The sequence below is a fragment of the Thunnus maccoyii genome, chromosome 7 (genome assembly GCF_910596095.1).
Source record: "Thunnus maccoyii chromosome 7, fThuMac1.1, whole genome shotgun sequence".
Lineage (NCBI taxonomy): Eukaryota > Metazoa > Chordata > Actinopteri > Scombriformes > Scombridae > Thunnus > Thunnus maccoyii.
Window position 1 is genome coordinate 22,082,309 of NC_056539.1, and position 27,743 is coordinate 22,110,051.

Consider the following 27,743-nt stretch of genomic DNA (forward strand, 5'->3'; position numbering starts at 1 on the left):
TAAAGTTGGGATATCAATGTTTACCATCCAGGTTGCTGTGGCCGGAGCTCAGATGCAGCTGAAGGACTTGGTGTGTAACGCCACCATGTTCGGACAGTTTGTGACGGTGGACAGAGGAGAAGGAGTCATGACTGATCTACAGACGCAGCTGTGTGACCTGCCAGCTGACGTCCTGCAGGAGGCCGAGCGCCTCTTTATCACTCAGCTTGACTTTACTAAGTTCTTCACGGTAGGAATCAGTGGACACGGGATCCTAATAAGTGCTTTCACAATATTTGGATTTTTTTTGATCAATCAATTGTTGGGTTATGCATCTGTTTTAGTGTTAATTAACACAAAATTCAGTGGATTCATTGTTTTCCCTCCTTCCTGTCAGAGAGACCGTCTGATGGCCAACGCTGGCGACCTCAGGGTCATCAGCCAAGCCGTTACCACAGCTTCTCAGGAGCTGGCTGTCCTGATGGATGATGTAAGAACACCTGAATCAAAACCTGAATCTTCATGTCCATCTGTGCTTGTATTTAGTTCAGACAACAGCCCGTAAACAGTGATAGGATTGTCAGTCTCAAGCAGCCTCTGCTTTTTGCATTTTGAATCTTTCATATTGCGAAGTGTAATCAACCAACTAACCAACCAACCATTTCTGCACGAGGATATATCACATGTCATCAAGTCTCCCTGCATTTCTTCCCTTGTCTGTGTTTCCTTTCTTTTCCTCTGTAACCTTCGTTCTACTTCTCTGTCTTCCCTCAGTTCTCCTCCCTCTCCAGCTTTACGGAAATGAGCACCGCGCTGCAACTTCTGTCTCCAGTGAATCGGACAGCACTGCCCAGGGAGAGTTTTCGGGCTTTTTCCAGGATCATGTGTGGTCATCCAGAGGTTGGCGGTGAGCGAATACCATCACTCAACTGGTATGAAGATAATGACATCAAGTCCTTCCTGGGCAAAAACGGCACTGAGGACACCGTCCTGGACCAGGCCAACAACACCAGTAAGAGGCTTTCCACCACCTAGTTTGTGTATAATTACAGTAGTTTATTTGTAGGAAATCTGTACTGATATTGGATAAGTTGTTGGATTATGCAGATGAGGAAATTATTTCTTGTTTAACAGTCTTTATTATTTGCTTTAAAACACTGAAACCTGGCAAATGCTCTTCTGAACTTTTCAGTTGATTTTCAAAATGCAAATGATCATAAATAAAAAGAAAACTGGATTTCTCATGGTTTGATTCTTTTGTGAGCTTTAAAATCAATAGTAATTCCAAAAATCGTCATTGGCATTATGAACAACAGACTGTGGTATGTGTACTTTTGTATTGTTTAATCAGATATCTTCAACATTTTCTCCTGTTTGGTTTGTTCGTTCCTCCCTGCAGCTCCATTCTGTAAAAATCTGATCCAGGGTCTGGAGTCCAACCCTCTGTCTCGCATTGTGTGGCGAGGAATCAAACCTCTGTTCAGTGGAAAACTTCTGTATACACCAGACACTCCTGAAGTACAACAAGTCATGAAAGAGGTACAAGTCACACCTTAGAGAGTCCAAGGATTGTCACTTGACTTTATCTTAACAGAGAGAAAGAAATCAGGCAAGGAAGTTTACTTTTAGTTTGTTTTCATTAAGATGGATCAACATTTTTCTAAGAATGATTCTGAGATGATTAAGACTAAGATTAACAAATCCTCTTGTTGTTTGCTGATGATACTCAAGTTGTAGAAACATTACTGTGCTGGCATTTTATGTAACCAAAACATCCTTCTTAATATTTTAAGCATTTCTTGTGTAACATCATTAGTTATAAGCAAGCGTTTTAGTTTTTGATTAATGACTCCGTTCAGGTTTAATGTAGATTGGTAGAACACAGTTTTATTGCATAGCTGACTGGTAAATTAACAGGTTGTGTGTCTCACATTGGGACAGGAACCTGACCAAAATTTTAAATTTCCTTGTTACATGATGTCCTGGTGGCTTAACTCAAGAAGTCAGACAACATGTCACTGCAGCGTCCTCAGATATAGAACCAGTTATTTTAAATCTTAATCATTTCTTGATGTAAAGTGCATTCTTTTGACAGCCAAAGGTTGGCAAAATATGTAAATTCATCCATTTAAGGTAACTAGAAGTTCTGTCTACTGAAGGTGAACAAGACTTTCGAGGACCTGCAGATCCTCCAGGAGCTGAATGAAGCCTGGATGGAGGTGGGACCACAAATCAAGAATTACATGGAGAGCAGCGTTGAGATTCAGCTGCTGCAGGTTTGACTCACCAGCTGCTGTTTTACTCTACAGGACAGATGAGTTTATAGACACATTGTGTGTTATTTGGTCGTATAACATATGTGTGTGTGGCAGGATTTGTTAAAGCGGCCTGAGGTCGCAGTGCTGGTCAACATGCGTCTGGAGAACACATCCTGGACGGCCTCGCGGATCACACGTTTCCTGTCCACACCCCCGCCAGACACCCCTCGGAGGCCTGGAGCGCCCCCCACCTGGCTGGACATCTACAACGACCTCAGCCACACCATCGCCACTCTTGCACAAATCACTGAGGTTCTCCTTTCATCCTCTTTTGGCACTCTTGATTCTTTTCATGCTGCTCTCAAGCCAAAAAGTCAGAAATTGCTACAACAGATTTTCTTCCCTTTCATTCACCTCTCATATCTTTTGCGTTTCCTGTCGTCTCCTGCAGTGTTTCTCCCTGAACAAACTTGAGGGGTTTGAGACTGAAGGTCAGTTAATCAACAGGGCGCTGGAGCTACTGGAGGACAGGCAGTTTTGGGCAGGTGTGGTTTTCATGCTTCCAAACTCCTCATCTTCTAAGCTGCCGCCCCACATCACCTACAAGATCCGAATGGACATTGATGATGTTACTCGCACCAATAAGATCAAGGACAGGTACCGAAGACCCCCAAAACATCCTGCTTATTACATTAATTTACAGACCTTTTCACTGGAGTTGTGAGAGCACAGTTTAGGTGAATTGTGCTTGAATTAGGGATTCACTGGTATTGTGCTGATGCTGCTTGTTTATTTAAGACATATCCACAAATTCATCCTTTAAAGGCTGAGAGCATCATTTTGAGGTAACTGGACAAAATAGATTGAGATTAAACCTGATCTGTTCTCAAAGTTTTAGCTTGGGAAGGTGAAATTTAGTTTCTTGTCATGTTGCTACCACCATTAAAAGATTACTGCTCCTCTGTGTGTGTTAACAAACCAAATGCTACTCTTGAGTTTGTACAAATGTTTTCTTTATTTCAGTCTTTATGTGGCAAAAGGGAGATTTTTTTTCACCAGCACTCAAACGCGGACGAACAAAAGGATTTTTTTGTTGATGTATTTGGTGTTTTTTCTTCAGGTTTTGGGATCCTGGTCCAGCGGCCGACCCGTTCAATGACATGCGCTACATTTGGGGCGGCTTCGTGTACGTCCAGGACCTGGTGGAGAGAGCTGTGACCCGTATCCTGAGCGGAGTTAAACAAACAACTGGCATCTACATCCAGCAGATGCCATACCCCTGCTATGTGGATGATGTGTGAGTCATTGTTGCCACACATTGATTGTGGGGACAGACCAGTGCAGCCACTGAGTAGAGGGTTCAGTTTCTTGTTCAGGGACACCTCAATGGTAGCTGTTAATCTTAATCATTCCCCACTTGGCATGTGGATTTGAACAGGATTTTAAGGCCTCAAACTCACTTCTCTAACATGTAGGCAAGTAGTTACTGATGCGTGATTCAGGGATCAAATGGGGTCCTCGAGGGCAATCGAGATGTCCTCATCAAAACCTGCTGCTTCATCTTTCCCTGTATCATTTTTTGTATCATTTTTGCATCACCAAATAAATCTAAATTTTTGTTTTCCTTTTTCAACAGTTTCCTCCGAGTGCTGAACCGCTCCCTGCCACTTTTCATGACACTGGCCTGGATCTACTCAGTGGCCATGATCATCAAGGGCGTGGTATACGAGAAGGAGGCGAGGCTGAAGGAAACCATGAGGATTATGGGTCTGGGTACGGAAACGCTGTGGCTCAGCTGGTTCATCAGCAGCCTTGTGCCTTTCCTGGTGTCTGCAGCACTCCTTATTGCTCTGCTCAAGGCAAGATGACCCCTCACTTTACTCAAAAAAGAAAAATACACACTAAAATACAAATTTGCAGACTGGGTGAGATCAGCCTAGTTTGCTTTTTACTTGAAAAACATGTAATTGTTGAGCTAATTACAGTAATTGTTTTTTCAGCTGAAAACAACAGCAGTGATGTTTATGTAATGCCACAAAAATCATGAGAAAATTTGAAATCTACCATCATCCTGTTTATCCAGAAAAATTATTATTAGCCTTTAGTTATATTTGTAAAAATATGAGAGGGCAGATATAGAATTCAGGTGTTTTATAGCCTCTCAGAATACTACAGTTATTGTCCAAAGTACAACTTTCATTTTTTTCAACGTTTGTCTCCTGTAGCCACTGACAACCCCATCTTCTCTTCCTCCTCCTCCTCCTTCTTTTTAGTGGGGGGACATCCTGCCATACAGCGACCCAGCTGTTGTGTTTTTCTTCCTGACGGCGTTTGCCACCGCCACGATCATGCAGTGTTTCCTCATTAGCACCTTCTTCTCCAAAGCCAACCTGGCTGCTGCCTGCGGGGGGCTCATATACTTCAGCCTCTACTTGCCCTACGTACTGTGTGTGGCCTGGAGAGACCATCTCAAGACCAGTCACAGAGTCCTTGCTGTGAGTAAAATAGTTTTGTAAATCTTTTGGGCTTTTTTGACTTCTGTCCCAATTACAAGATTTAAAATAGTTTGTTCCTTCTTCCATCAGAGTTTTCTCTCTCCTGTGGCGTTTGGATTCGGCTGTGAGTACTTCTCTCAGTATGAGGAACAAGGTGTGGGAATCCAGTGGTACAACCTGCACTCAAGTCCTGTGGAAGGAGATTCATACAACTTCACTACCTCTATAGTCATGCTTTACGTGGACGCCTTCATCTACGCCACCGCAGCCTGGTACATCGAAGCCGTGTTCCCTGGTACGACTGCGTTCACTTTCATTATAACTTCATCTTGCTATGAAAAAATCTGCACTCTGGATTAAAGCTCCTAAAACTTTATTGAACTGAAATAAAGTCAACACGTTTTGACTGGTTCTTCCTCAGGCAAAATAATTCTGCAACTTTTTCCGACTAGTAATGCCAAAAGTATAATGTGCACTTTATTTCCTGTTGAGATACAATCAGAGGTTAAAGTTAATGTACCATGAAAGAACCAATTTCTCTTCTCTGTAAAGTAGTAAACTATAAACAGTGTTGGGCAAGTTACTGAAAATTAGTAATTATTTACAGTTACTAGTTACTTCTCTCAAAAAGTAATAGAATTACTTGACCAATTACTGCGTATAAAAAGTAATTAGTCACTAGCGAAAGTAACTTTTGTGTTACTTTTAATGCAAAAGTTCAATCCACCCAGTCCGTTTTGTTTTCTCCACAACCCAAAATCAGTTCAGTTCAATCCCATTTAAATTTCAATAATTGTAATTGTGCTATTTAATTTGAAAAAGTAATTAGTTACATTACTAGTTACCACCAAAAGTAGTGGAATTACTCTGTAACACTTCATTCCCAACACTGACTATAAACTTCCAAGTCTACAGATGTTGAGCATTTCTCAAATGATAGACTTTAGTTGGAGTCTTACTCACAAATTTAGGACTGAATCCGTAATTTTTCCAAGTTTTTTTTACATTAGTCTTCAGACTGAAGACTAGATTTATTAGTACAAAGATAATAACAAAAGAAAAGCATTTTTTAGTCTTGTTAAAACAGTAAAATGAAATCTTAATAATAGACAAATTTGCTTTTTTGCTTATTTTTTCCACAGTGTGCTGCCAGTGCTTTTTTGATAATGTTCTGATGTAATTTTGGCCCATGTATCTGTAAGTTAGCATAACATTATAGTCAACACTGTCATAGTGGAAGCAGATACAACTGCTTTGCTGAAAACAGCTTTACAAAGGAATGACATGCGGCTAAAGAAACTCTGGTTAAACTAAACCTTTCCGAAAAACAAGAAAAACCTGCCTGTGCTTCATTTAGACCCAGTGTTGAAAATACCAAAAATTTCCTTCAGCTGAATGTGCACATGTGTGATGTGTGTGTGTGTGTGTGTGTGTGTGTGTGTGTGTGTTTACGCCAGGTGAATATGGGATCCCCAGGCCCTGGTACTTCATCTTCCAGATCAACTACTGGGGTGGAGTCCCCCTAGAGGCGGGAATGCCGATTCCCCCTCCGCCTACAGAGGGGGATGAAGGTACGACACTCGGGAAGCTGCTGCACATCAGCACCTGTTTCTCTTTTCTTACACTGAATTTATTTATATATTTACAACCAACCATCAGTTTGTAAATAGAAGTCACATGACTCATAATTATCTTGTGTATTGGACAGTTTTAGTAACTTGCCAGTTACTGCTGTCTTCTCCTCTGGTCTTCATACCAGTTAAACAACCGTACTCGTAGTTTTGTGAGCTTAAGCCTGTTAATACAAATCAAGTTAATGAGCTGAGACAATAAGTCCATTAACTACACAGTTCAAGAACTTGAGGAGACTTGTGGAGTCCAGACTTAACGTTATTCTTCCTCCATAACTGTGAGAGCAGAATTAGTTTTATAAATGTAATATCTTATAATACATAAATACATTATGTGCCTGTCATCAGATCACATTGAGCCAGAACCCATTAACCTGGTCCTGGGTGTGAGCATAAGAAACCTGGTGAAAATCTACAAGAAGGGAGCCAAGCTGGCCGTCAACCACCTCAACCTGAAGTTCTACGAGGGGCAGATCACCTCTTTTCTCGGCCACAATGGAGCTGGCAAGACTACTACCATGTAAGAGCTGAGGACTGAAAGATGAAAGATGTCTATGAGGGCAGTTTAGAGTTTTATTTATTTGATGCTGAAATAATCTCTTTGGTTGAGTTAAACCACCGGTTCTTTTAAGCCTTTCCCTCTAGTACTAGTTGACAACCTATTACAGGTATTAGATGTCTAGTAAATATGAAGGAACATATTCTCAGTCTAGATGACCCTCCGATGACCTTTTGTCACCTCATCTGTTGCACATTTTTGTGTTTGTTAAAGATAATTACAATAAGATGATGTAATTTCTCAGCCAGCATCATCACTCATAAGGTCACAAATTATAGTCTGTAAAATGTATGAGATCATTTATACTTGTGTATCTGATGTCAGATCTGTCCTGACTGGCCTGTTCCCGCCCACCTCGGGGACAGTGTATATCAAGGGGATGGACATCCGCCATGACATGGACATCATCCGGAGGACGCTGGGAGTTTGTCCACAGCACAATGTCCTGTTTGACATGTAAGACTCGTCTCTCCGATCTCTGCTGTGTTCTGCTCACACTGATAACAAGCTATCATGGAGGCACATTGTTTTCTACCTTTGGTTTTGTATGATATGAGACCTCAAGTTCATTTTGAGAGTCTTTTTCCTCATTGCTGTTATTATGAGTCATTGAACAGTGTGTCTGTCTCTCTCTCTCTCAGTCTAACAGTGGAGGAGCATGTGTGGTTTTATGGGTGTCTGAAGGGTATGTCTGAAGCAGAGGTGAAGGCTGAGCTTGAAACTCTGCTGGACGATGTCGGCCTGCTGCACAAACGACACGAACAGACCAAGAATCTCTCTGGTAGACTCACTAGTTTAACTTCTGTACCAAAACATGACTTGACCCTACCGTGTGTTTCTTGATAAATTCTTCTGTTCCAAAACTAAGATCCTCCCTGTCTGTTTGTCAGGTGGTATGCAGAGGAAGCTGTCTGTTGCGATAGCGTTTGTCGGAGGCTCCAAGGTGGTTGTTCTGGATGAACCTACAGCTGGCGTTGACCCTTACTCCCGCCGTGGGATATGGGATCTGCTGCTCAAATACCGCAAAGGTGTGGGCCAGGGGGGCTGTGGAGCTGTGTCAGCCTGGGGGGTCAGGACCTGGCAGCATGTCATGATTTACTTTTTGAAGTTTGCAAGATGATTGCTGGGGCAGGAAATAATATTATTAGATACAAATAAGTAGGATTTTTATGCCTCCGCACTGGCACCAACCGTAGCTGAAGGTATCATGTTTTCAGGTTGTCCATCCATCCCATTCCTGTGAACGCGGTATCTCAGGAACGCCTCGAGGGAATTTCTTCACATTTGGCACAAACGTCCACTTGAACTCAAGGATGAACTGATTAGAATTTGGTTGTCAAAGGTCAAAGGTCACTGTCACAACACATTTTTGGCCATAACTTAAGAATTCATTTGCTAATTATGACAAAATTTCACACAAATGTCTAATAGGATAAAATGATGAAGTGATGACATTTTATATTCAAAAGGTCAAAGGTCATCTTCACTGTGACATCATAATATTCTGCAAAAACACTTTTCTGGCCGTTAGAGATAGAGAGATTTCTGGCCATATCTCAGGAACAGAAGGCGAGATTGTGACTATATTTCACATTTGGTCGGATACTGAATTGGTGACACTAATCTTGGTTGCCCACCTTGAAACTGTGGTGGCTTTATTAAATTCCTTCAAAGTCTTCACTACAAATATGAGTCTGGACAGACATGACTTGACTGGTTGGCGGAGCCATACAAGGTCACGTTTTAAGATAAGATGAGATGCATTTTATGGCCGAGTATTCCAGCTGCCAAACAATCACTGCTGGTTTGGTGTGAAAAACTCATAGCTTTGTTAGCTTGAATTGAAGAATTACATGAGTAACCAAGAGATGAGAAAAATTATCATCTGGGATTAAGGAAAGGTTTTGAAATCTATGCATATAATTTCTACAATTCAACCTGTTGTCAGTATATTGTAACATTTCTGTGACACCTTGGTATGAAGGACTGGTTCCATTTGCTCTGTAAGCATCCTTCTCCTTCATACAATGTAGTGAACAAGAGAACAATAAATATACAAATGTATGAGAAATAAAATAAAGTTAATATGTGTTTTTGCTGTCTTGTCTCTGTCAGACCGGACCATCATCCTGTCCACTCACTACATGGACGAGGCGGAGCTGCTAGGTGACCGTATCGCCATCATCTCTCAGGGGAAGTTGTGCTGCTGCGGCTCGCCACTCTTTCTGAAATCTAAACTGGGATCTGGATACTATCTCACTGTGGTCAAGAGAGAAGGACTGGACACCAGCATGCCCAGCAGTACCAGTATCAGTACCAGTACCAGTACCAGCTCCAGCAAGCTGCCTCCTCTTCTCAAGGTTTTTCAGTGATGCTCAGCCTCACATTCACACAGTTTCAGTCCAAAAATTGAAAAAAACACCCACCAAATGTATAAATAGCTTGATATACCTTTCCCTCCTAATAGGACTACAGAAAATTATGATGGAAAAACAAACTTCCAACAAACCAAAACCTTGAAAATCTTGACTTAATTTTGCTACTTTGACCAGGTTATAACAACAACATAGGAGTGAAACAGTGACAATGTAAAAAATTTGATGTCAAATGAGATGCACAATACATGAAATATTCAAAATCCACAGACTTGGGAGGACATTTTGGCTTTCTGTGTAGGTCACACCATCATATTTGGCTTCTCTGTAAATGTAAACTATTATATATTGTGTGTTTCAGGACAGCGAGTCCTCCATGAGTGAAGACACCGGGTTGGGAAGTGAGGAGAGCAGCTCAAGTGAGTGTTAAACTTCTCTAAACTGAGATGGTCCAGTGTTAGTAAAGTGCAGTTTGGTGCATTTGCACTTTCTACAAGTGATGATTAAATAAGGATAAGACTGCAGTATAGTCAGGCTAAGGTCTGATTCACCTCATTTCCTCATCATCATCTTCATGGCAGACCTGGCAGCATTGCTGTCCCTGGCGCAGCACCACATGCCGGGTGCGAGGCTGGTGGAGGAGTCAGGGCGCGAGGCGGTGATGAACCTGCCCCAAATGGCTGCTAAGGACACCAGCATGGCTGTCTTCCTGTCCGAACTGGACCAGAGATTGAGTGAGCTGGGCCTCAGCAGCTATGGCCTTTCAGACAGCACACTGGAGGAAGTAAGTATTTACATTATATTTACATTTACATTCTTTTTGATGGATGAATAAATAAGTCATTTTCTCCACTGGCCAGATGTTTTCTACACCCTTGGCAAGGAAGTCAAAACGTAATTTCACACACAACTAAAAAAATTTAAAAAATATTAAATTACCATATAAAACAAACATTAGTCTCAGTCATACTGTATGTACATGTACGTGACTGATACTGGCATAAAAAAGGCCTGAAGGGTTCTTCTGCCCTCATTATGTGTGTAAGTGCAAAGCTATACAGCGAGCTAAACACACGCTTTGCAGTTTTTACTAGAAGCAATGATGAAACAGAGAAAAGTTTGTTGTTTTGGATAAAAGACAACACATTCAATGATAGTGATTACAAATCAGAAAAAGATGAGAAACCATAACAAGAGACAAAAGGTTTTATAAAAAAAAAAATAGTACAGTAAAGACGGAAAATGGATTCACAAAAGTACACTAAAGACTAGCTGTCAGATTAGTTACATTGTCCCTAATGCCTGGAAGAAACAAAGTAAAACCAGTATTTAAAAAACAACATTGAGTGTTTTATCCTGGTTTTGATCATATTCGGGATGTTTACATGCAACATGTTAATCCTGCTTATTCCTATGTCTGTGTGCATGATTCTAACAGTATCCAGGTTTCTAATCATCTGTTTCAGTTGTGTTTTGAACGTGTCAGCCTCTATTTTCTGCACCAACAAAGAATGTTCAGAAACCTGGATCAGGTCTGTACATGCAACAGTATCCTGGTTTCTATTGGAGTACTCCGGTTAGCATATCCAGGTTTCTGAAACTAGGATAAGCTGTTTACATGCGCTAAACATAACCTGGATACTCCAAAAATACAATCATAACCAGGATACTAGTGCACATGTAAACAAACTCATTAAGACAACATAGGAGGTGCAACATGATAATTAATTTATTAAACATACACATAGAGCCCCCAGCAGTAAAAGTAAAGAGAGTAAAATACGTAACAGATAAAATACATAACAGACAGCCCAACATTAAACTAACAGCTACTTTAAGTGTTGTATTAGCAACACATTAGCCTCAGACAACTAGTATAATGGCTAGCTTGGTTAGCAGTAAACTCATCACAGAAAAACTAAATTAAACCTGCAGTGCCGAACTTTTACGTATAAACGATCATCCGTTACATTCAAGCCCTTGCCAAATGAGTTCACACAATGCTTATTAAGCCATCACCACCAGATAAATCTCTCTTTATTTCACAGTATATCTGAGATTTTAATCTAGTGATGGGTTTGATATTCCCGTAAATGATGATGAATGCACACTGCACATACTACACCAGCTCACCCATGCACCCACCATCTGCCTCCAGTTCCCACCTGCGTGATCTCAGGCTGGATATTTGTGGAGCAGCCATGGTCATAATGGGCTTAACGCTAACATCAGATTAACACTGATAGCGGATTTATGGAGCCTGATAAGTGCTCAGTGTGAGGTATACGTGCTGCTCTTTTGACCTCTGCGTAAAGCTACTACTGGACGCTCTTTTACTGCCACCTGCTGCCTGTGGCTTCAACTGTTGTTCAACCTGTTGGCGCTTGTTTCATTCACAAAATTCTTGTTTTAGACCTTGTAGATTTACCCTGTTTGAAAAGTCTGTCACGCTTTGACACAGAGTTGAAAACACAAAATATCAATTCAAAGACCACCTAACTTTGTCTGTAAAGAGTTTAATCTTTTATCATGACATCCTGATCATATCCAGATCTTTCTGCGAGTAGCAGAGGAAACTGGTGTGGATGCTGAACCAGAGCCGCAGGCTGAACCTCCACATAGCCGGCAGCAACCTAGGCAGAGAGTGCAAAGACGACATGCTGAAGAACCAGAGACAGGTGTGTATTCACACTCACAGTTGCACAAATACATGTATGTGTCACACAGTGTTTCATGTACAGTCAGTCTGCTGTTTTGTCTCCAAGTCTGATTGTTTGTTTCCATAATGCTGCCAGGAAGGAAAAGGCTTCGTAAGCAAGGTACCTTCAGATCACCACTCACTGAAAGTCTGAATTAGATAGAAAAAGATAGTGTGTTTATTTTTCCCCATATTAGATATATCTGAAAATATTGTCGCTCTCCCTTTTCACTGCCAAATTGTAGAATTACTCAGTGTTTCGTTAAGAAACTTTAGGCAGAGTGAGACACCATACTTTTTTAATGGTAGGGAAATTTTTTTAAATGAAAGATTTATTTCTAAAAACAAGACTGAGCAATAAAATACGTAAAGTCTAAGGTCATGTCAGATTTCTAGCCTGTATTTTTCCAGTCAAATAGGAACCTCCATCGTCTCAGAAGTGGACAGCACTGAGCCCGTTATATCAGTGTAGGCTCTCACATTTTACCTTCCCTGCATGCAGAACCTCAGGAGACAGACCTGCTTAGCGGAGATGGCCAAGGTGGGTTGCCCCTGACTGGATGGTGGCTGACCTGGCAACAGCTGAGAGCTCTCTTCATCAAACGCTGGCTTTACGCTCGCAGGAGCCGCAGGGGCTTCTTTGCTCAGGTGATGACAAACACCAGCAGCTGTTAGAGAGCTAGATTCAAAGGTCATCTGTCGTTATAGAATTAATGGTTTCCATAATGAGAACAATTGCTGTCCTCTCTTTGTCAGTTACTAATTAGTGGTTAGGGTCTTTATTGACTTCTCTGGAGAATCAGCTGCTAGTCATCAATAATTAATACATTCTGTCTGTAAGTTGGTCTGGAGAAGTCACTCAGCTGAAGTTTTATTTGTGCTTCAGATTGTTCTGCCTGCTGTGTTTGTGCTCATCGCCCTGCTCTTCAGCCTCATCGCACCTCCATTTGGGAAGTACCCTTCTCTGCAGCTCCAGCCCTGGATGTATGGAGAACAGTACACCTTCTACAGGTGGGCCTGCACCCAAATATTCACCATTACTACTATTACAGCACAGAAAATATCTGTATTCATCAAAAAATTTGCACTAACTGATAGCTGCTGAAGCACGTCCATTTTATTGGTAATCTGTAGTCTCCTGATTTTGATTTGTTTTCTTCTTCCAATTAAATAGTTTGGTCTACTCTGTTACTCTGTCACTGGTAACCTATTACGAAATGGAGGTTCAAGTCTGTTGTTTTCGTCACACAATCCCTTGTTATTGTTATTTGGACCTCTGATTTCATATTTACAGCAACGACGCCCCTGGAAACACGGCCGTGGAGAACCTGCTGGAAGCTCTGCTTGACCAGCCAGGTTTTGGTACCAAGTGCATGGAGAAAGAGGAAGAGTACAACAGCACGTAAGACAACCTCTGTACACACACACACACACACACACACACACACACACACACACACACACACACACACAGTAATACAGAATCACATGATTCATCATTTCTAATACACTTCTCTCTGACTGGCATTACTGTAGGGGAAATAGCAAGGAAGATAGAAATATCCGGATCTTAAATACCACATTCAAAATCATCTTAAACACATGATAGGCAGCAAAAAATACACATCGGCATCTTAATCTTGTTGAGGATTATGTCTGTCATCAATCAGTTGTCGTGTTTTTTATTTATGCTGTGTGATGGAATCAAAGATAAGTTTCCAACATACTTCAAATGGAAGACAGATAAGTGATTAAAAACATGTGAATAACAAAAAGTACAAAAATATTCATTACACTTTACAAAAACCTTACTGCTTAGGGTGAAACTAAAATTTTCTCTATCTCTTTGTGGAATCTTCACAAAGTATAATACTCTGGATTAAGTAATCTATGACCTCGACTGGCATTTAGTAGAAATTAACACAATATCTACTCTACAACTTTATCTCTGTCAACACAAGTGTCTGGTTTTGCAAAATCTGTATAGCTATGAATATTCAGTTTTTGTGCACTTTATTTTAATACTACTACAAAGTTTAAATTAAAAACCTTCAATCGATGTTCACTCTACTGCATGTTCTCCCTGCAGGAGCCCTCAGTGTAAAAACGAGCGGGGCGGCTTCTTTATGCGGCCACAGTTGTCGTACTCCACCTGGCAAATGTTCAGCAGAGGCAACTGGAGCAGAGAGAGACCTTCTCCTGACTGTCAGTGTAGTACGGAGGATGTCCGCCGGATGCTCCCTGACTGTCCGCAGGGTGCCGGTGGACTTCCGCCTCCACAGGTCAGTAATGATGTCAGATCAGGGTCTATTTGCTGTTGAACGATCTGAGTTCTGCATCCAAGATTGCAGATTGGACTGAAAAAAAATCATCACTGCACATTCGTTTGAAATGGAGCTGAGTAAAAGCACATACAAAGAATTAATTGAAAATATATCTTAATGTAAAACACAGTTAATGTTTTCTGCAGCCCTTTAACATCTTTATGAAATGTTTGCTTGTGTATGTGGAAGACACTGTAGTCTGGTCTTGTTTCTAACCTCGTTGCTTTTTTTATTATTTTTTAGATTAAGAGGTTGACTGGAGACATCCTCCAAAATCTGACAAGTTATAACATCTCTGATTATCTGGTGAAGACCTACTCTCAGATCCTTAAGAAAAGGTACTTCAATTAATAATATTCATACAAGTATTTTATATTCCGTATTAAGTACTTTTGTTCACTTTAGGTCAAAGTTTTTGGTTTTTAATGTAGCTTATTGGACAGACTTTAAACCTCCATCAGGCAGTCTCTGTCTTTAATGTCAATGATCAAGACCCAGTTTTATTTGTTAAAAAAATAATTATTGTTTATTTCCTGATGAAGAAATTTACTAAAAAATGCTTTTATTCCTCTATCAATGCCTTTCAGTTTAATATAAAATCTGATTAATTGTAGCCTACATACTGTACAACTCATAACCTTATTGATAGTTTTATTTTTAATAGCTGATGTTGATGACATGCAAAATATTGACACTTTCCAAACAGCATTCAGACCAACATTTCCCTGAATGATGATGATGATGATGTGAGACAAAAGAATTGAAATATCTGCATGTTTCTAAAAAATGTTTCATTTTAGAGTGCATGCCGTCATATTTTGAATATCAAAATGACAGATGGCTGTGGTTAGAACACTGATGTTAATGGAGAGAGCTCATGTTTGTGTTTCCTTGAGAAATTTTCCTCACAGATTCACAGTTTCCCCTTAATGTGTCATTCACAGCCTGAAAACCAAGAAGTGGGTGAATGAATTCAGGTAAGTTGTTGGCATAGAAAATATCCTCAGTGCCTATAACTGTAGTATTTTGCAGTTTGAGAATCCTGTACTCAGACAGGCACAAAACAAACTGTTATACTTGGTACATTTCCAGAAGTTGTTTAAAGTTAAATCACTGTGTTGCAGATATGGAGGCTTCTCCCTCGGGGGCAGCGCCACCCAGACTTTATCTCAGGTGCATCATGTCCAAGACTCGATCATGGCAATCAGGACTCGTTACCAAGTTCCACAGGTGAAATGAGCTTTCAGGCTTGTTTAACCAACCCTGCTGTCTCCCTGAATGTTTCTAATATTTCTGATGTTTTTTTTTGGTGCATCACAGAATAGTTCACTGGATCATCTCCTGAACAGACTGCCGGATTTTCTGGGAGGACTGAACAGTCAAAATAACGTCAAGGTAAACGTGTGTCTCTTTTTTGTGTGTTTATGTCTTAACTTTTGCTGTATTTTTCATCTTTCTGTCAATAACTGGCCAAACATAAACATCTGCTGTGTGTAGATATTTCTCGCCATACAGTCAACTTTAATAGTGAAAAATGTGTCTCTCTCCGCTGCACTCAGGTGTGGTACAATAACAAAGGTTGGCATGCTATGGTGTCATTTGTTAACGTGATGAACAACGGCCTGTTGAGAGCGAGCCTGCCACCAGGTCCAGAGAGGAGAAAACACGGCATCACCGCCTACAACCACCCGCTCAACCTCACCAAGGAGCAACTCAGCGAAATGGCCATGTTAGTTCTCTGCTGTGGGGTTTTTTGGGTGGATGTTGGCAGATGTGGGTACTTATATTTATATACTGACCCCTATCAGTTGTCAAGTGGTGAATTTATCTCAATCAGGGCTCTTTATTCCCAATAGATTACCTATTTGAAGGAAGTTTCAAGTCTATTCAATATAATAATTCACTTTAATTGGCAGTAATGTGTAGCATACATGATAGTTTGACTGAGAGAACCTTGAGCCAGTTACACAGAAGCAGCTAATTTAATAATTGGATATCTGCAGTCAAAAACAGCGGGTCATTTTACAACTATTTAGCTAGACTCAGTCATAATGTACAGTATGTTTTGTTTGTGTTTACCTGACTCTGTGTTTCTCTTTCAGGATGGCCACATCAGTGGATGTACTGGTTTCTATCTGCGTGATATTTGCCATGTCCTTTGTGCCAGCCAGCTTTGTCCTTTTCCTGATTGAGGAGCGAGTCAGCAAAGCCAAACACCTTCAGTTTGTCAGCGGGGTCAAACCAATCCTTTACTGGCTGGCCAATTTCACCTGGGACATGGTCAGTACTCAACACATATTCTTACAATGTGACAAGTGTTCCTTTTGAAAACTATCTCAAAATGTCCTGTTCTTGGACAGTTAGGTCAAGTAATTTATCATATTTGGTGGGACAGCTTCATTGGAAGGAATGAGTCTAGTGATGCATCATATTACAGCAGCGGAGAAACTGACACTTGGAGCAGATTAATTCTGTCAGTGACGGTGTAAACTTTGAGATTAATAAAAGCCACAGATTACAAGGTGCCTCATCAATGGAACATGACCTCTGTCTTACTTTCCAATTACAGTATATTCAGATTTTACTGTCAAAATAGTAGTTCTGTAAATAATGAAATGTAATCTGAATCTAATATTACTTGATGGACTTAAGATAATCAACTTTATATGCCGACTAATAATTTTACTGCCACATTAAGGCTGAGTTGGTTTTCTATCATAAATGAAACCTTTTTTTTATTACATTTATTGTTATTGCTTGCGATAAGGACCTTGTTCCAAAGCTCAGGCTGTATTCAGACAGACTACAGCTCTGTGTGAAAGCCACCTCATTCATTTCAATGAGACCGCTGCCTTGAAGCAATTTAAGTGCCAATGCTGGGGACCAGAAGGCTCGGCCCGGATCGTCCAGCAAAAAAAGTTTAACCTTTGCTGCAGTTTAAATGAGATGTTGTTCAGCATCTAATATGTGCAGGCACACATTCCTGGTAGAGTACAGCCTATTTCAACTGGCAATCCTCAAAATGAAGGATAAAATTATTCTCGTCATAATACCCTTCCAGTGCTGCAAAATCTTGTCTGTTAGTATTATAAAGAGCTGGGAAGTGTTTCGAGTCTGATAAGCCTTCAAATTTATGGATTTATTACTCCAACTGGCTTCATTGGTTTGTATTTCATCCTCTTCTGATACCTAAAACAACACACCTCCATCAGCGAAGCTCCTTCTCTTAACGCAGGGCTGTTTTTGGTCTGGTATGAACACCCGGTAACTTAAATGTTACAATGTTTTGAAGCTCAATTACATCTGTACACTTTTCAGTGTTTGCCTTTTAGCACCATCAGGACAGTCATGTATCGATCTTGTTCTTTATTTTTAGCCGTCAGATGATGCTCAGTGAAAAATAATATTCACTGGTTCAATAAACACACAGAAGAAAGTCTTCCTCTTTTTCCTGAAATTATATTTTGTCATCTTGTCAGTTGAACTACACTGTCCCAGCCACCATGGTGGTGCTGATCTTCATCAGTTTCCAGCAGCAGTCATACGTCTCTGAGACCAACCTGCCTGCTCTCGTCCTGCTCCTCCTGCTCTACGGGTACGTTCAGGAAGACTTCACTGACCTCTCTTAATGCTGTTGCTCTCCTAAAATCATGCATCATCTTATCTGAGTAGACTGAATAATCAGAGTGATTTATATCTGTTCCAATGTTTCAGGATCTACTGATTTCTTTTGATCTGTTTGTCTCAATATTTTAATGTCCTATTCATTCACCAAAGATAATTTCAGAGCCTCCTTGTGCACTTGTCTTGATCTTGACCTTTCTTTTCATTTAATTTCTTTCATTCATACATAACTGCAAAGGCAGATATTTTCATTGATAACCTTTTAATTATCTTCACAGAATGAAATTTTATGATGGAGTTAAATGAACCCAAATCCACTAATTTAAGTTTAAATGGCTTCCTTATTACTTGAATTTACTGTTATGATGATTTTCTCATTTTCATGTGTCTCTATGTAGACAAAGATTCTTTTGTCCCCCTCCGCCAGTCAAATCCTGGTCTGTAACAAAAGTAAAGTATCTATCTTTACTTACTGGATTATCTAATCATTCCTTGTAGGTGGTCCATCACCCCTTTGATGTACCCAGCATCCTTTGTGTTCTCCGTTCCAAGCACGGCCTACGTTGTTCTGACCTCCATCAACCTCTTCATCGGGATCAACGGCAGCATCGCCACATTTGTGTTGGAGCTGTTTGTAGACGAGGTACAAACTGCACCAGTCATGCATAAACATTGAACTATACAGCTACACGTTACAGCAACATTGTTTCCACCAGTGAGAGTTTGAATTCAGTCACATCCAGCTCTGAACTTTAAAAGTTTGGGAATTTACAAATTCATTATCAAAGTTATAAAATGTCGTCAGTAAAAGTAAATAAAGGTACAAAAGCCATAAGTTGCAACACACTGAGCAGTTATCTTTCAGTGATTAAAAAATTGTTATTTAGTTCTTTATCTAGTCCAGGATTTATTGGTGATTTGTTCTCTCCAGCATTTGAATGAGGTGAACCGGATCCTGAAGAAGGTGTTCCTCATCTTCCCTCATTTCTGCCTGGGACGAGGACTCATCGATATGGCCAAGAACCAGGCTATGGCAGACGCCTTTCAGAGACTGGGTACGGACCGAAGGAGGGGTTTTATTCCTGCTGTTTGAGTATAAATCTTTTATTTACTGCATAGTATATATCTTTCTCTTCATTATTTAAGAAACAAAGTATTACCCTGTACTCTGAGAAACTGCAAACTTTTTCACTGTTGAGGTGATTGTGCACCGCAGTTTGAATATATAATATACTACATATTGTGTTGTTTAGACCCTTTTATGTACCAGCTAGATTACTACAGAGCACTTACTTGCTTACACACTAACTCTGTGTTAAAATGTGCTAAAACACATGACTTAAGATTGTTTTCCAGGAATGTCTTTGTGCAATTATTCCTCTTCTAGGCACCAAACAGACTCTGGACCCTCTTCAGTGGGACTTTGTAGGGAAGAACCTCTTTGCAATGGCAGCTGAAGGTGTTATCTTCTTCATCTTCACCATACTGCTGCAATACAAGTTCTTCATTCGCTTCAGGTATATTCAAAACTCCTGTCTGACTCTTGTCTCCATGAACAGAAGAACCTCTCTGCTTTTTCTGATTTTTATCCCAGCACTTCTCTACCAGAGAAGATCAGTCTTCAAATGTATTTCTTGTTTTGGCACAGTGACCTTTGGCATTTTTCATGATAAATGAAATTAAACATGTAATGATTATACAGATGTTCCTGTTAGAAATCAGGTGGGATGTTTTTTAAAAGTATTTTAATAAAACGCAGACAGAGCTTTTGGTCAGAACTGAACTGCAGCATCTGAACCAGTCAAACGTTTGAACACAGTTTCTCATTCAAGGGAATAGGAAAGTGGAAACTTTTGACTGTAGCTGTCATACTTTTACACACTATTCCACAGTAGTAAAGCAGAAAAAGCTAAATTAAATTCTCTGGTGTTGTATTGCTCTGTTCAGGCCGTGGTGGGCCGAGCCTGAGATGCCTCCTCTCGGTCCAGAAGATGAAGACGTGGCCAGGGAGAGACAGAGGGTCAAAACTGGCAACGCGCAAGCCGACATCCTCACCATGATAGATCTCAGCAAGGTACAACCAGCAAACAAGCCTTACAAAAGTAAAAGCAAAACTGTAAGTCATCTACCTCATTAATGCTGTTGTGGCCAAATGGGAGCATAAAAGATATCCCATAAAAAACATTTGAAGAGCATGTTGGTACGACTGGTTGGTAGTACAAGCAGGATCATCAGAAGGTGCAGTTCATCTTAATTGGCTCATGTTTCTGTTTGAATTGCAATCTGCCATCATGTGTCATCTTAGAGTTTAGTATCAATGAGTAAAGTGACACAGCATCTTCTCGCACACAAATACACATAATCAGTGTATTAAGTCGTATTGATGAGCAAAGTCTTTGATAAACCTTCTCAATTGATCCTAAACTGAGAGTGAATTCCTGGTTGTCAGTGCAACAAAGTGTTTTGTGTTTCTCAGGTTTACAAAGCAGGCAGGAAGCCGGCAGTGGATCGTCTGTGTCTCGGGATTCCTCGCGGCGAGGTGAGAGATAACAACACCAAATGTAACAGTCCGTAATTAATAAAATGTCTGACTTTTGTTCTAATCAGCAGTGCAGCCTTGTTTATCTGCTGCAGTTACTGTTGTAGTCTGAAACATTGTTATTCATTGCCACTGTATTAATAAATCACAATTTTCTCCTACAACACAATTATTGCTTCTTGAACTGCAACTACTATTAATATATATAAAAACCAATATTACTGCTGCAGTGAGATTACTGCTAATGCCTCTGATGTTATCATTACTACTACAGCTGCTCCTGCTGCTACTATTACCTCTACCACCTGTGCTGCTGCTTCTAAAAATACTGCTGTTGCTACTTCCAGACCTACATTTGTTGTTGTGATCATACTTATACTACTACTACTGCTGCTACAGCTGCTATCACCACAAGAACTGCAACTATTACTACTACTTTTATCCAATTTTTGATCAAATAAATTCACATAGTATCCAGGGAGACGTCCCAGCTGCTGCCTCTAGCTGTTGTATGAATATATGAATTTGTAACATGGTACTGTTGTGTTTCTGTCCTCCAGTGTTTTGGTCTGCTGGGGGTGAACGGAGCAGGGAAGACTTCTACGTTTCGCATGCTGACAGGAGACACGCCCATCACCTGTGGTGAGGCTTTCCTCAACCACCACAGGTATAAACTTTCTCCACCACCCACTCCTGCAGGAACTGAAATTCAACCTCTATAAAGGCTTCATCTGCTAAACGACGTCAACCAGAACAAATGAAGTGTGAAACTGTGTTTCTGTTGTTTCTCAGTGTCCTGACAGAGATGGAGCGAGTCCACCAGCTGATGGGTTACTGCCCACAGTTTGACGCTATTAGCGACCTGTTGACAGGTCGGGAACATCTGGAGCTGTACGCCCGCATGCGAGGGGTGCCAGAGGAGTCTGTCGCCAAGGTGCCGTAAAGGAACAGTTCACCCCAAGATCGAATAGTATATCCCATAAAAAACATCTTGGGGTGAACTGTTGCCGTAAAGGAACAGTTCACCCCAAGATCGAAATTATAACAGCAAGATATGATGTAGAGATGTGAATGAACATTCTCCCATTTGTTCTTTACACATTTAACTACCTGTACTGTGTTCAAATTAAATGACACTGAATCTCTAAATTATAAAAGTCCAAGTGTGAAGAGATACTTCACTGCTCTGCATAACCTGCACGTTCTTAACATTTCACGTGTCAAGGTCAGTCAGCCAGTGTACAGTTGTCACTGTCTTTCTATACTACACTAAACTTAAAAAGGTTTGGCATTCCCCTGTGGATGGACGTGTATATTTAGCTGCAGTGTGCAGGATGTCACAGTGACATTCTTTCTCTGCTGTCCTTTAGGTGGCTCAGTGGGGGGTGAAGAAGCTGGGACTGACCCAGTACGCTGAGCGGGAGGCTGGAGGCTACAGTGGAGGCAACAAGAGGAAACTTTCCACTGCCATCTCCCTCATCGGGTCTCCGCCTGTCATATTCCTGGTGAGGATTTAACTTGTTCACCAACAAGCCGGAGAGCAAACACTAAGATTGTTTCTCAACACAGAGGGTGAAACCTTAAGAATTCAGAGATACTTAAAGTCACCTAATGGCCAACCAAATTCTATTATCTGTTTCACCTGTCAATAAAGGGTCGGATAAATAATAGACACATTTATTGGTTGCAAAGAGACATTGTAGCTGAAGATAAATTGTCATCTTTCCCCCTTGATATGATAAAGAAACTTAAATACATGAATGTCCAAACAAATACTACATTTATACTGTAAGAAAAACATTTCACACAGTAACACATTGTACAACTCTTTCATTAAACAACATACAGATAAAAAGTGTTGCAAAATGTTGAGAAAAACTTTTCATTATCAACTTTTTTTTTTCAAAACATACACATAAACTCTCTTATTTTATCTCAATTCTTGCTGGTTATTTCCTTCACACTTTGATTTCTTTCCTTCTTGTTAGGATGAGCCCACCACCGGCATGGATCCAAAGGCTAAAAGGTTTCTGTGGAATTGCATCCTCAGCGTCACCAAAGAGGGAAGAGCAGTAGTTCTCACCTCCCACAGGTAGGAGGAGATGTTCACTAAATTATACAAATCCATCAAAAGTCCATATCAATCTAATGCAAGGTTATAATACCCAGTTGGAATACCGACAACCCCCTGTTCCATCTGTGGAGCGCTGAAAAATACAAACACTGATGGAAAGTGATTTTTATATCAGTTCAGACTGATTACTGTCACTCTCTTTACTATAACATACTGTATCTACTACTGCATCAGTTCTGGCTGGTAGTTTCCTCAGTGTGCAAAAGAAAATTGATTTTATCTGGTGTCTGTATGTTCAGTATGGAGGAATGTGAGGCTCTCTGCACCAGAATGGCCATAATGGTCAACGGCAGGTTCCAGTGTCTTGGATCTGTACAACACCTGAAGAACAGGTAACCTCACGCCACATTCCTACCTCGTCTATATCTTCATATTTTTGTCTAACTGTCACCAATTTTACATACATTTAATCAGTCTAAATGAATGTTGTGGAGATTTGTGTCGTTCCACATTAAGATCTAATATTTCACGTCTCTACATCGCCTGATTTCACCCTTCCTCATCTGTGTCAAATACTGAATTAACACTGGGCAGAAACAAAGTTTGCTTTCTTGAGTTCAGCGTCTCCACTGAGGTGACGAGATCTATGAAGAAGCCATTTGATTGAGTCACTTGAGGTTTACAGTCACGAGATGTCTGGAAGAGAGAAATTACCAAAGAGAGCAAATGAGGACACTTACATTGTTTGTTCCCGCAATATTTGACTCAATTTATGTGCAAGTCATCATCATCATCATCAATGCCATTAAACTAAAAGCTTTCACACGTGATTCTCTCATCTGTCAGAAATCTCAACCAGCTAAAAGTCATTTAATTTTAATTTCAATTATTTATGTTTTGTCAACAGTCCTAATTTTTCCTTACTGTTAATACTGTAGTATTTATCACAAGGAGGAGGACTGTTTTATAGCAATATTGGATTTTTATATGATTTTTGCATCAATGTGAGAAAGTTCTTTGATTTGTTCATTTTCTGGATTTGTATGAAACAGACATTCCTGCCAATTAATTTTATCCATTAACAGTTATTCAATTTATTTTCCAGAAAAATGTGTTTTGGGATCTTGCTTTCTGTGAAGTGGCCCATCCAGTTCTCATTTTTAATAAAATGTTCCCATTTGAAGTCAAATAGGGCTGCAACTAACAATTATTTTCATTATTGATTAAGTAATTATTTGTTTGATCTATAAAACATCAGAAAACAATGAAGAATGTCCACCACAACATTATAGAAGCACCATTAAATGTCTTGCTTTGTCCAATAAATCATCCAAAACCCCAAACATATTTAATTTAGTATCATACAGGACCAAGAAAAGCAGTAAATTCTCACATTTAAGAACCTGGAACCATCAAATCTTTCTTTCAAACACAAAGTATTTTCAAAGTGACCCAAAGAAATAGAATCACTGTGAGGAGAATATAAGCTGTAGAGTTTTTGATTTCATATGTTATAAGAACATTTTGTTCAAAAAATGAAAAACCAGATCCTCAACTGGTTCAAAAACTCCCTGGTGTAAGCTGCACACAGTAAACTGCGTATATCACTCTGCACTAAAATGTAGCACCATCCATCTCAGAAGAACACACATCATGAGGCTGACTGGCTGATGCATTTTCACTTCAGACCAACACAGTCAGGCAATTAAAAGTAACAGCTCCGACATTTAAGGGCCTCACAAAGCAACTGTATTACGTGTATGAGTATCTGTATGTTCTTGTGTAGAATAACTTTTGTTATGATCTTGTAGAAGCACATGAGATTAACTTGTTTCTGTATTGTGTTAGTAGTTACATATTCTTTTTTATTTAATCCAATTCCAATAAATAGTAATGATATATTATGAACAGTAATGATAATATGATATATTACACCATAAATAATGTTTCTTTCTGTCTGTCATCGTTTAGGTTTGGTGACGGCTACACCATCATCCTCCATCTGGCGGACACTAAAACGGACCCGGACTCCTGCCCCATCAACACCTACATGAAGAGCTCCTTCCCCAGCATCGACCTGAAGGAGCGCCACCAGAACGTGCTGCAGTACCAGCTGCCCTCACACGCCTGCTGCCTGGCTCGTGTCTTCAATGTTCTGGCCAATAACTATGAGGATCTGGGCATCATTGACTTCTCTGTCTCACAGACCACTCTGGACCAGGTGAGGAGAAGGATGCAACTTGGAGGAAAGCATTTAAATCTCTGGAATATCTTGGATATTCTTTTAATAGAATGTGTCAGTCAGTCCGGGGATGTTTTCTTTCATAACAGGCTTAAATTAGATCTCTTAATACAGCGCAGAAAATACAGGAAAACAGAAAAGATGCACGTCATCGTCTCACTGTGGTTCATCCAGTATGTTGACTGGGTAGCTACCCATCCTCCCTAAATAAAAACACCCGTCTATGATCTACTAACACACACCTTACACACGAGTTTTGCAATTGTTACCAAGAAATAAAACGTTAAGTTAAAAAAAATCACATATATACAAATGTATACCATAAAACTAAAGATAAACAGTGCAATAGTGTTGCTAGCTGTCATTACAGATTGCACAGACGGCTGCAGGTGTTAGACGCTTAGATAGCAGCTGGAACAAAGGATCGCTTAAAACTTGTAGTTTTGATAACTTCTGTTAGAGCGGATGAGCTGGTCATTCAAGATGCCAAGTACCTGGTTTAAAATGACGCCATTACAAAGCTGTTCTGCTGATGTCTGCTCGATTCTGATGGTCTTACTCACTGTCTTTATAATGTGCTGTAGTTTGTTACAATCCTGAACACGCCTATTCCAAACATGCAGATCAAGATTAGTTATCATGCATACTTAGATCTGTTATCAGAAAGAAAGTGATGGCTGGTTGACTTTCATTTTCTCAAAAGATGACCAAGCTAATATGAATTAATCAAATAATTCCTGTGACATTAAAGCTACTTGATTTTTGTAGGTGTTTGTCAACTTTGCCAAAGAGCAGACTGATGACGATCGCCTCACAGAGGTGCTCATCAGCAACGGGACAGTACAGACCAACATGGCTGCCCTGCTCAACCGGTTTAACCCTCCCACTGTCCAAGCACAGCCGTCAATCACACCCCTCCAGCCCAGCAAGCCTCCGCAGCAGCAGCATCACCTGACACCTGGGAAATCACCCGACAGCAAACCAAAAGAGGGTAAATCAAAACAGGCTAAAACTAGTAAAGGTAAGTCTAAAGAAAGCAACAGAGAGAAAAGCAGCGGTACAGCGATGAGCAGAATACCTCAGCCAGAGAAGATGAGTCGGAGGAGCAGCAGCGGCTCAAACAGCAGTGGCGCTCAGGGAGAAACCAGTAAACCCAGTGGGTCCAAACACAGAGGAGAGAGCTCCAGCAAAGATCCTTCTGCACTCTTTGTAGTCGGCACCAACACACAGGACAGCTCGCTGTGAAGTGGACGTGTGCAGCATGAGCAGAAGATTCAGGTTGAAAGGACCAACTACAGCTAAAAGCTTTTTATCACTTTGTTTCTATTCAGTTGAATGTTACTCAAATCTGGCAGCGACTTCCATATGCAACGTAGAACAGTCCATCTTTTGGAGTCAAAAAAAAAGTGGAGAAAAAGTGGAAAAGATGGACATTGAAAGTGATATTGTTAAGGTGAAACTGACTCTGTAGAGGTAAATATGTCTCTTTACCTCCTCTGAAGAAAGAACCAAAAGTTAATGCTTCCTAATGTGGTTTTGGTGCCTTGTTCACCCGTAAACTGATCGGTAGCTTTACAGTGTCTCTACACTGTCTTTTTCTTTCTGTGTCAGTCTCATCACTACAAAGTTATAGTTTATGTATCCTCACATAATATTTATAGGTTCAAAACAAAGAGTGGCGTTCCTCAGGGTTCAATCATTAGACCTCTCGCAATCTTATCTTTATTTTGCAGAAAAGCACTTTAAAAAAGAAAATGCTGCACGCACTCAAATAGTAACTCGAGTACTTGTTACATGTCATTATTGAGCTGATTTTATACATCAGAAAGTATTTGAGGGGTTGTTCCAGAATAATATACAGTATCTCTGAAGTGGAGACACAATTTATTATTGAATACCTCTTAAATATTTAATGATGATCTTTACAACTTTTATCGTTTTATAAATCATTATTTTGTCTATACATGTTAACGTATTTTTAAAAACTTTTTTTTATTTTCTGTGATCTGTCATTTGGTGACAATATCACTGTTCAAATGAGGGGTGAAAAAAAAACACACCTGGCTGGTATTTACTGTCATTTTTGTTATTTAAGAATGAGATCATGAATTTTGTTTCTACATATACGTAGATCACATGTAGAGAAATTCTTAGAAAAGATAATGAAATATTTGAAAAATATTAAATTATTGGATAAGCTCTGAAGTCCTGGTACATGGGTGGGACTCTGCGTTGTAGACATAATTTCAGATTCTTTAACATAATGCCAAATTTTCAAATTTGATCAATAAAATAATGAAGGTCTGCAACAACATTGTTTTGTCCATTTGAAATGGAGAATTAATTATTATGTTCAGTCTGAGCTGTAAACACCAGACACAACAACAACAATGCCTTTGGTCAACTTTTAACTATTTTTTTATTTGTTAAATGTTTCTTTTAATCAAAAAAACTGGATATTTATTTCTTTTCAAACCAAAAAAAAAAAAAAAAAAAGCCAAATGAATGTCCAAAGCTGGTTTTGACTGCACTGTAATGCACTGTTACATATTCAGAAGTTGTTACATGATGTAACTACAGTATAGGCATGAGATAAACAGAACGGTTTCACTCCAAAATGTAAACTGCTGCGTTAAAATACTCCAATGTAATATGTGGAAATGTAATTTGAAAAGCCTCAGCTGGCTTGAAAAAGGCTGAAACAACACAAAACTTAAAGTCTGAAACAAAAAATGTAATCAAATTATGTTGGATGTCTCATTTTGGAGTGAAGTCTTTACTACTGAATGTACTTTTAAGGTATTATGCTTGAACTGTTCTACTTGAACATTAGATGTACACTGTATACTGAAAATATGCTAGTAAAGAGAACATGGGTATACGTTACGTCTGCTGTGAATGTTTTGTCCTTTTTAAAATCACTATGAGTCCAGTTTGTTGTTTTT

General features: G+C 39.9%; 1 protein-coding gene across 2 annotated transcripts in view; it reads left to right on the forward strand.

Moving 5' to 3' along the window:
- The window catches only part of abca7 (ATP-binding cassette, sub-family A (ABC1), member 7), a 34,925-nt gene extending 7,241 nt beyond the window's left edge, over positions 1-27,684 (forward strand). Inside the window, exons 7-50 of one of the 2 annotated variants that reach the window (XM_042415693.1) lie at positions 32-229; positions 377-469; positions 754-991; positions 1,379-1,518; positions 2,139-2,255; positions 2,352-2,549; positions 2,689-2,894; positions 3,358-3,534; positions 3,874-4,096; positions 4,511-4,732; positions 4,823-5,027; positions 6,190-6,303; positions 6,712-6,883; positions 7,247-7,378; positions 7,564-7,703; positions 7,813-7,950; positions 9,038-9,282; positions 9,659-9,716; positions 9,879-10,081; positions 11,849-11,975; positions 12,093-12,116; positions 12,498-12,643; positions 12,882-13,006; positions 13,290-13,397; positions 14,085-14,277; positions 14,563-14,657; positions 15,264-15,296; positions 15,444-15,549; positions 15,640-15,714; positions 15,879-16,048; positions 16,422-16,599; positions 17,799-17,914; positions 18,442-18,586; positions 18,875-18,998; positions 19,331-19,460; positions 19,891-20,017; positions 20,420-20,482; positions 21,043-21,149; positions 21,275-21,416; positions 21,853-21,987; positions 22,471-22,574; positions 22,856-22,948; positions 24,528-24,777; positions 25,567-27,684. In XM_042415693.1, coding sequence (XP_042271627.1) covers positions 32-229; positions 377-469; positions 754-991; positions 1,379-1,518; positions 2,139-2,255; positions 2,352-2,549; positions 2,689-2,894; positions 3,358-3,534; positions 3,874-4,096; positions 4,511-4,732; positions 4,823-5,027; positions 6,190-6,303; positions 6,712-6,883; positions 7,247-7,378; positions 7,564-7,703; positions 7,813-7,950; positions 9,038-9,282; positions 9,659-9,716; positions 9,879-10,081; positions 11,849-11,975; positions 12,093-12,116; positions 12,498-12,643; positions 12,882-13,006; positions 13,290-13,397; positions 14,085-14,277; positions 14,563-14,657; positions 15,264-15,296; positions 15,444-15,549; positions 15,640-15,714; positions 15,879-16,048; positions 16,422-16,599; positions 17,799-17,914; positions 18,442-18,586; positions 18,875-18,998; positions 19,331-19,460; positions 19,891-20,017; positions 20,420-20,482; positions 21,043-21,149; positions 21,275-21,416; positions 21,853-21,987; positions 22,471-22,574; positions 22,856-22,948; positions 24,528-24,777; positions 25,567-26,043 — 6,612 coding nt within the window. In that variant the 3' untranslated portion in view covers positions 26,044-27,684. The remainder of the gene's footprint in view (positions 1-31; positions 230-376; positions 470-753; positions 992-1,378; positions 1,519-2,138; positions 2,256-2,351; positions 2,550-2,688; positions 2,895-3,357; positions 3,535-3,873; positions 4,097-4,510; positions 4,733-4,822; positions 5,028-6,189; positions 6,304-6,711; positions 6,884-7,246; positions 7,379-7,563; positions 7,704-7,812; positions 7,951-9,037; positions 9,283-9,658; positions 9,717-9,878; positions 10,082-11,848; positions 11,976-12,092; positions 12,117-12,497; positions 12,644-12,881; positions 13,007-13,289; positions 13,398-14,084; positions 14,278-14,562; positions 14,658-15,263; positions 15,297-15,443; positions 15,550-15,639; positions 15,715-15,878; positions 16,049-16,421; positions 16,600-17,798; positions 17,915-18,441; positions 18,587-18,874; positions 18,999-19,330; positions 19,461-19,890; positions 20,018-20,419; positions 20,483-21,042; positions 21,150-21,274; positions 21,417-21,852; positions 21,988-22,470; positions 22,575-22,855; positions 22,949-24,527; positions 24,778-25,566) is intronic. The other variant, XM_042415694.1, reaches the window with a different exon arrangement.
- The last annotated feature ends 59 nt before the right edge of the window (positions 27,685-27,743 follow it).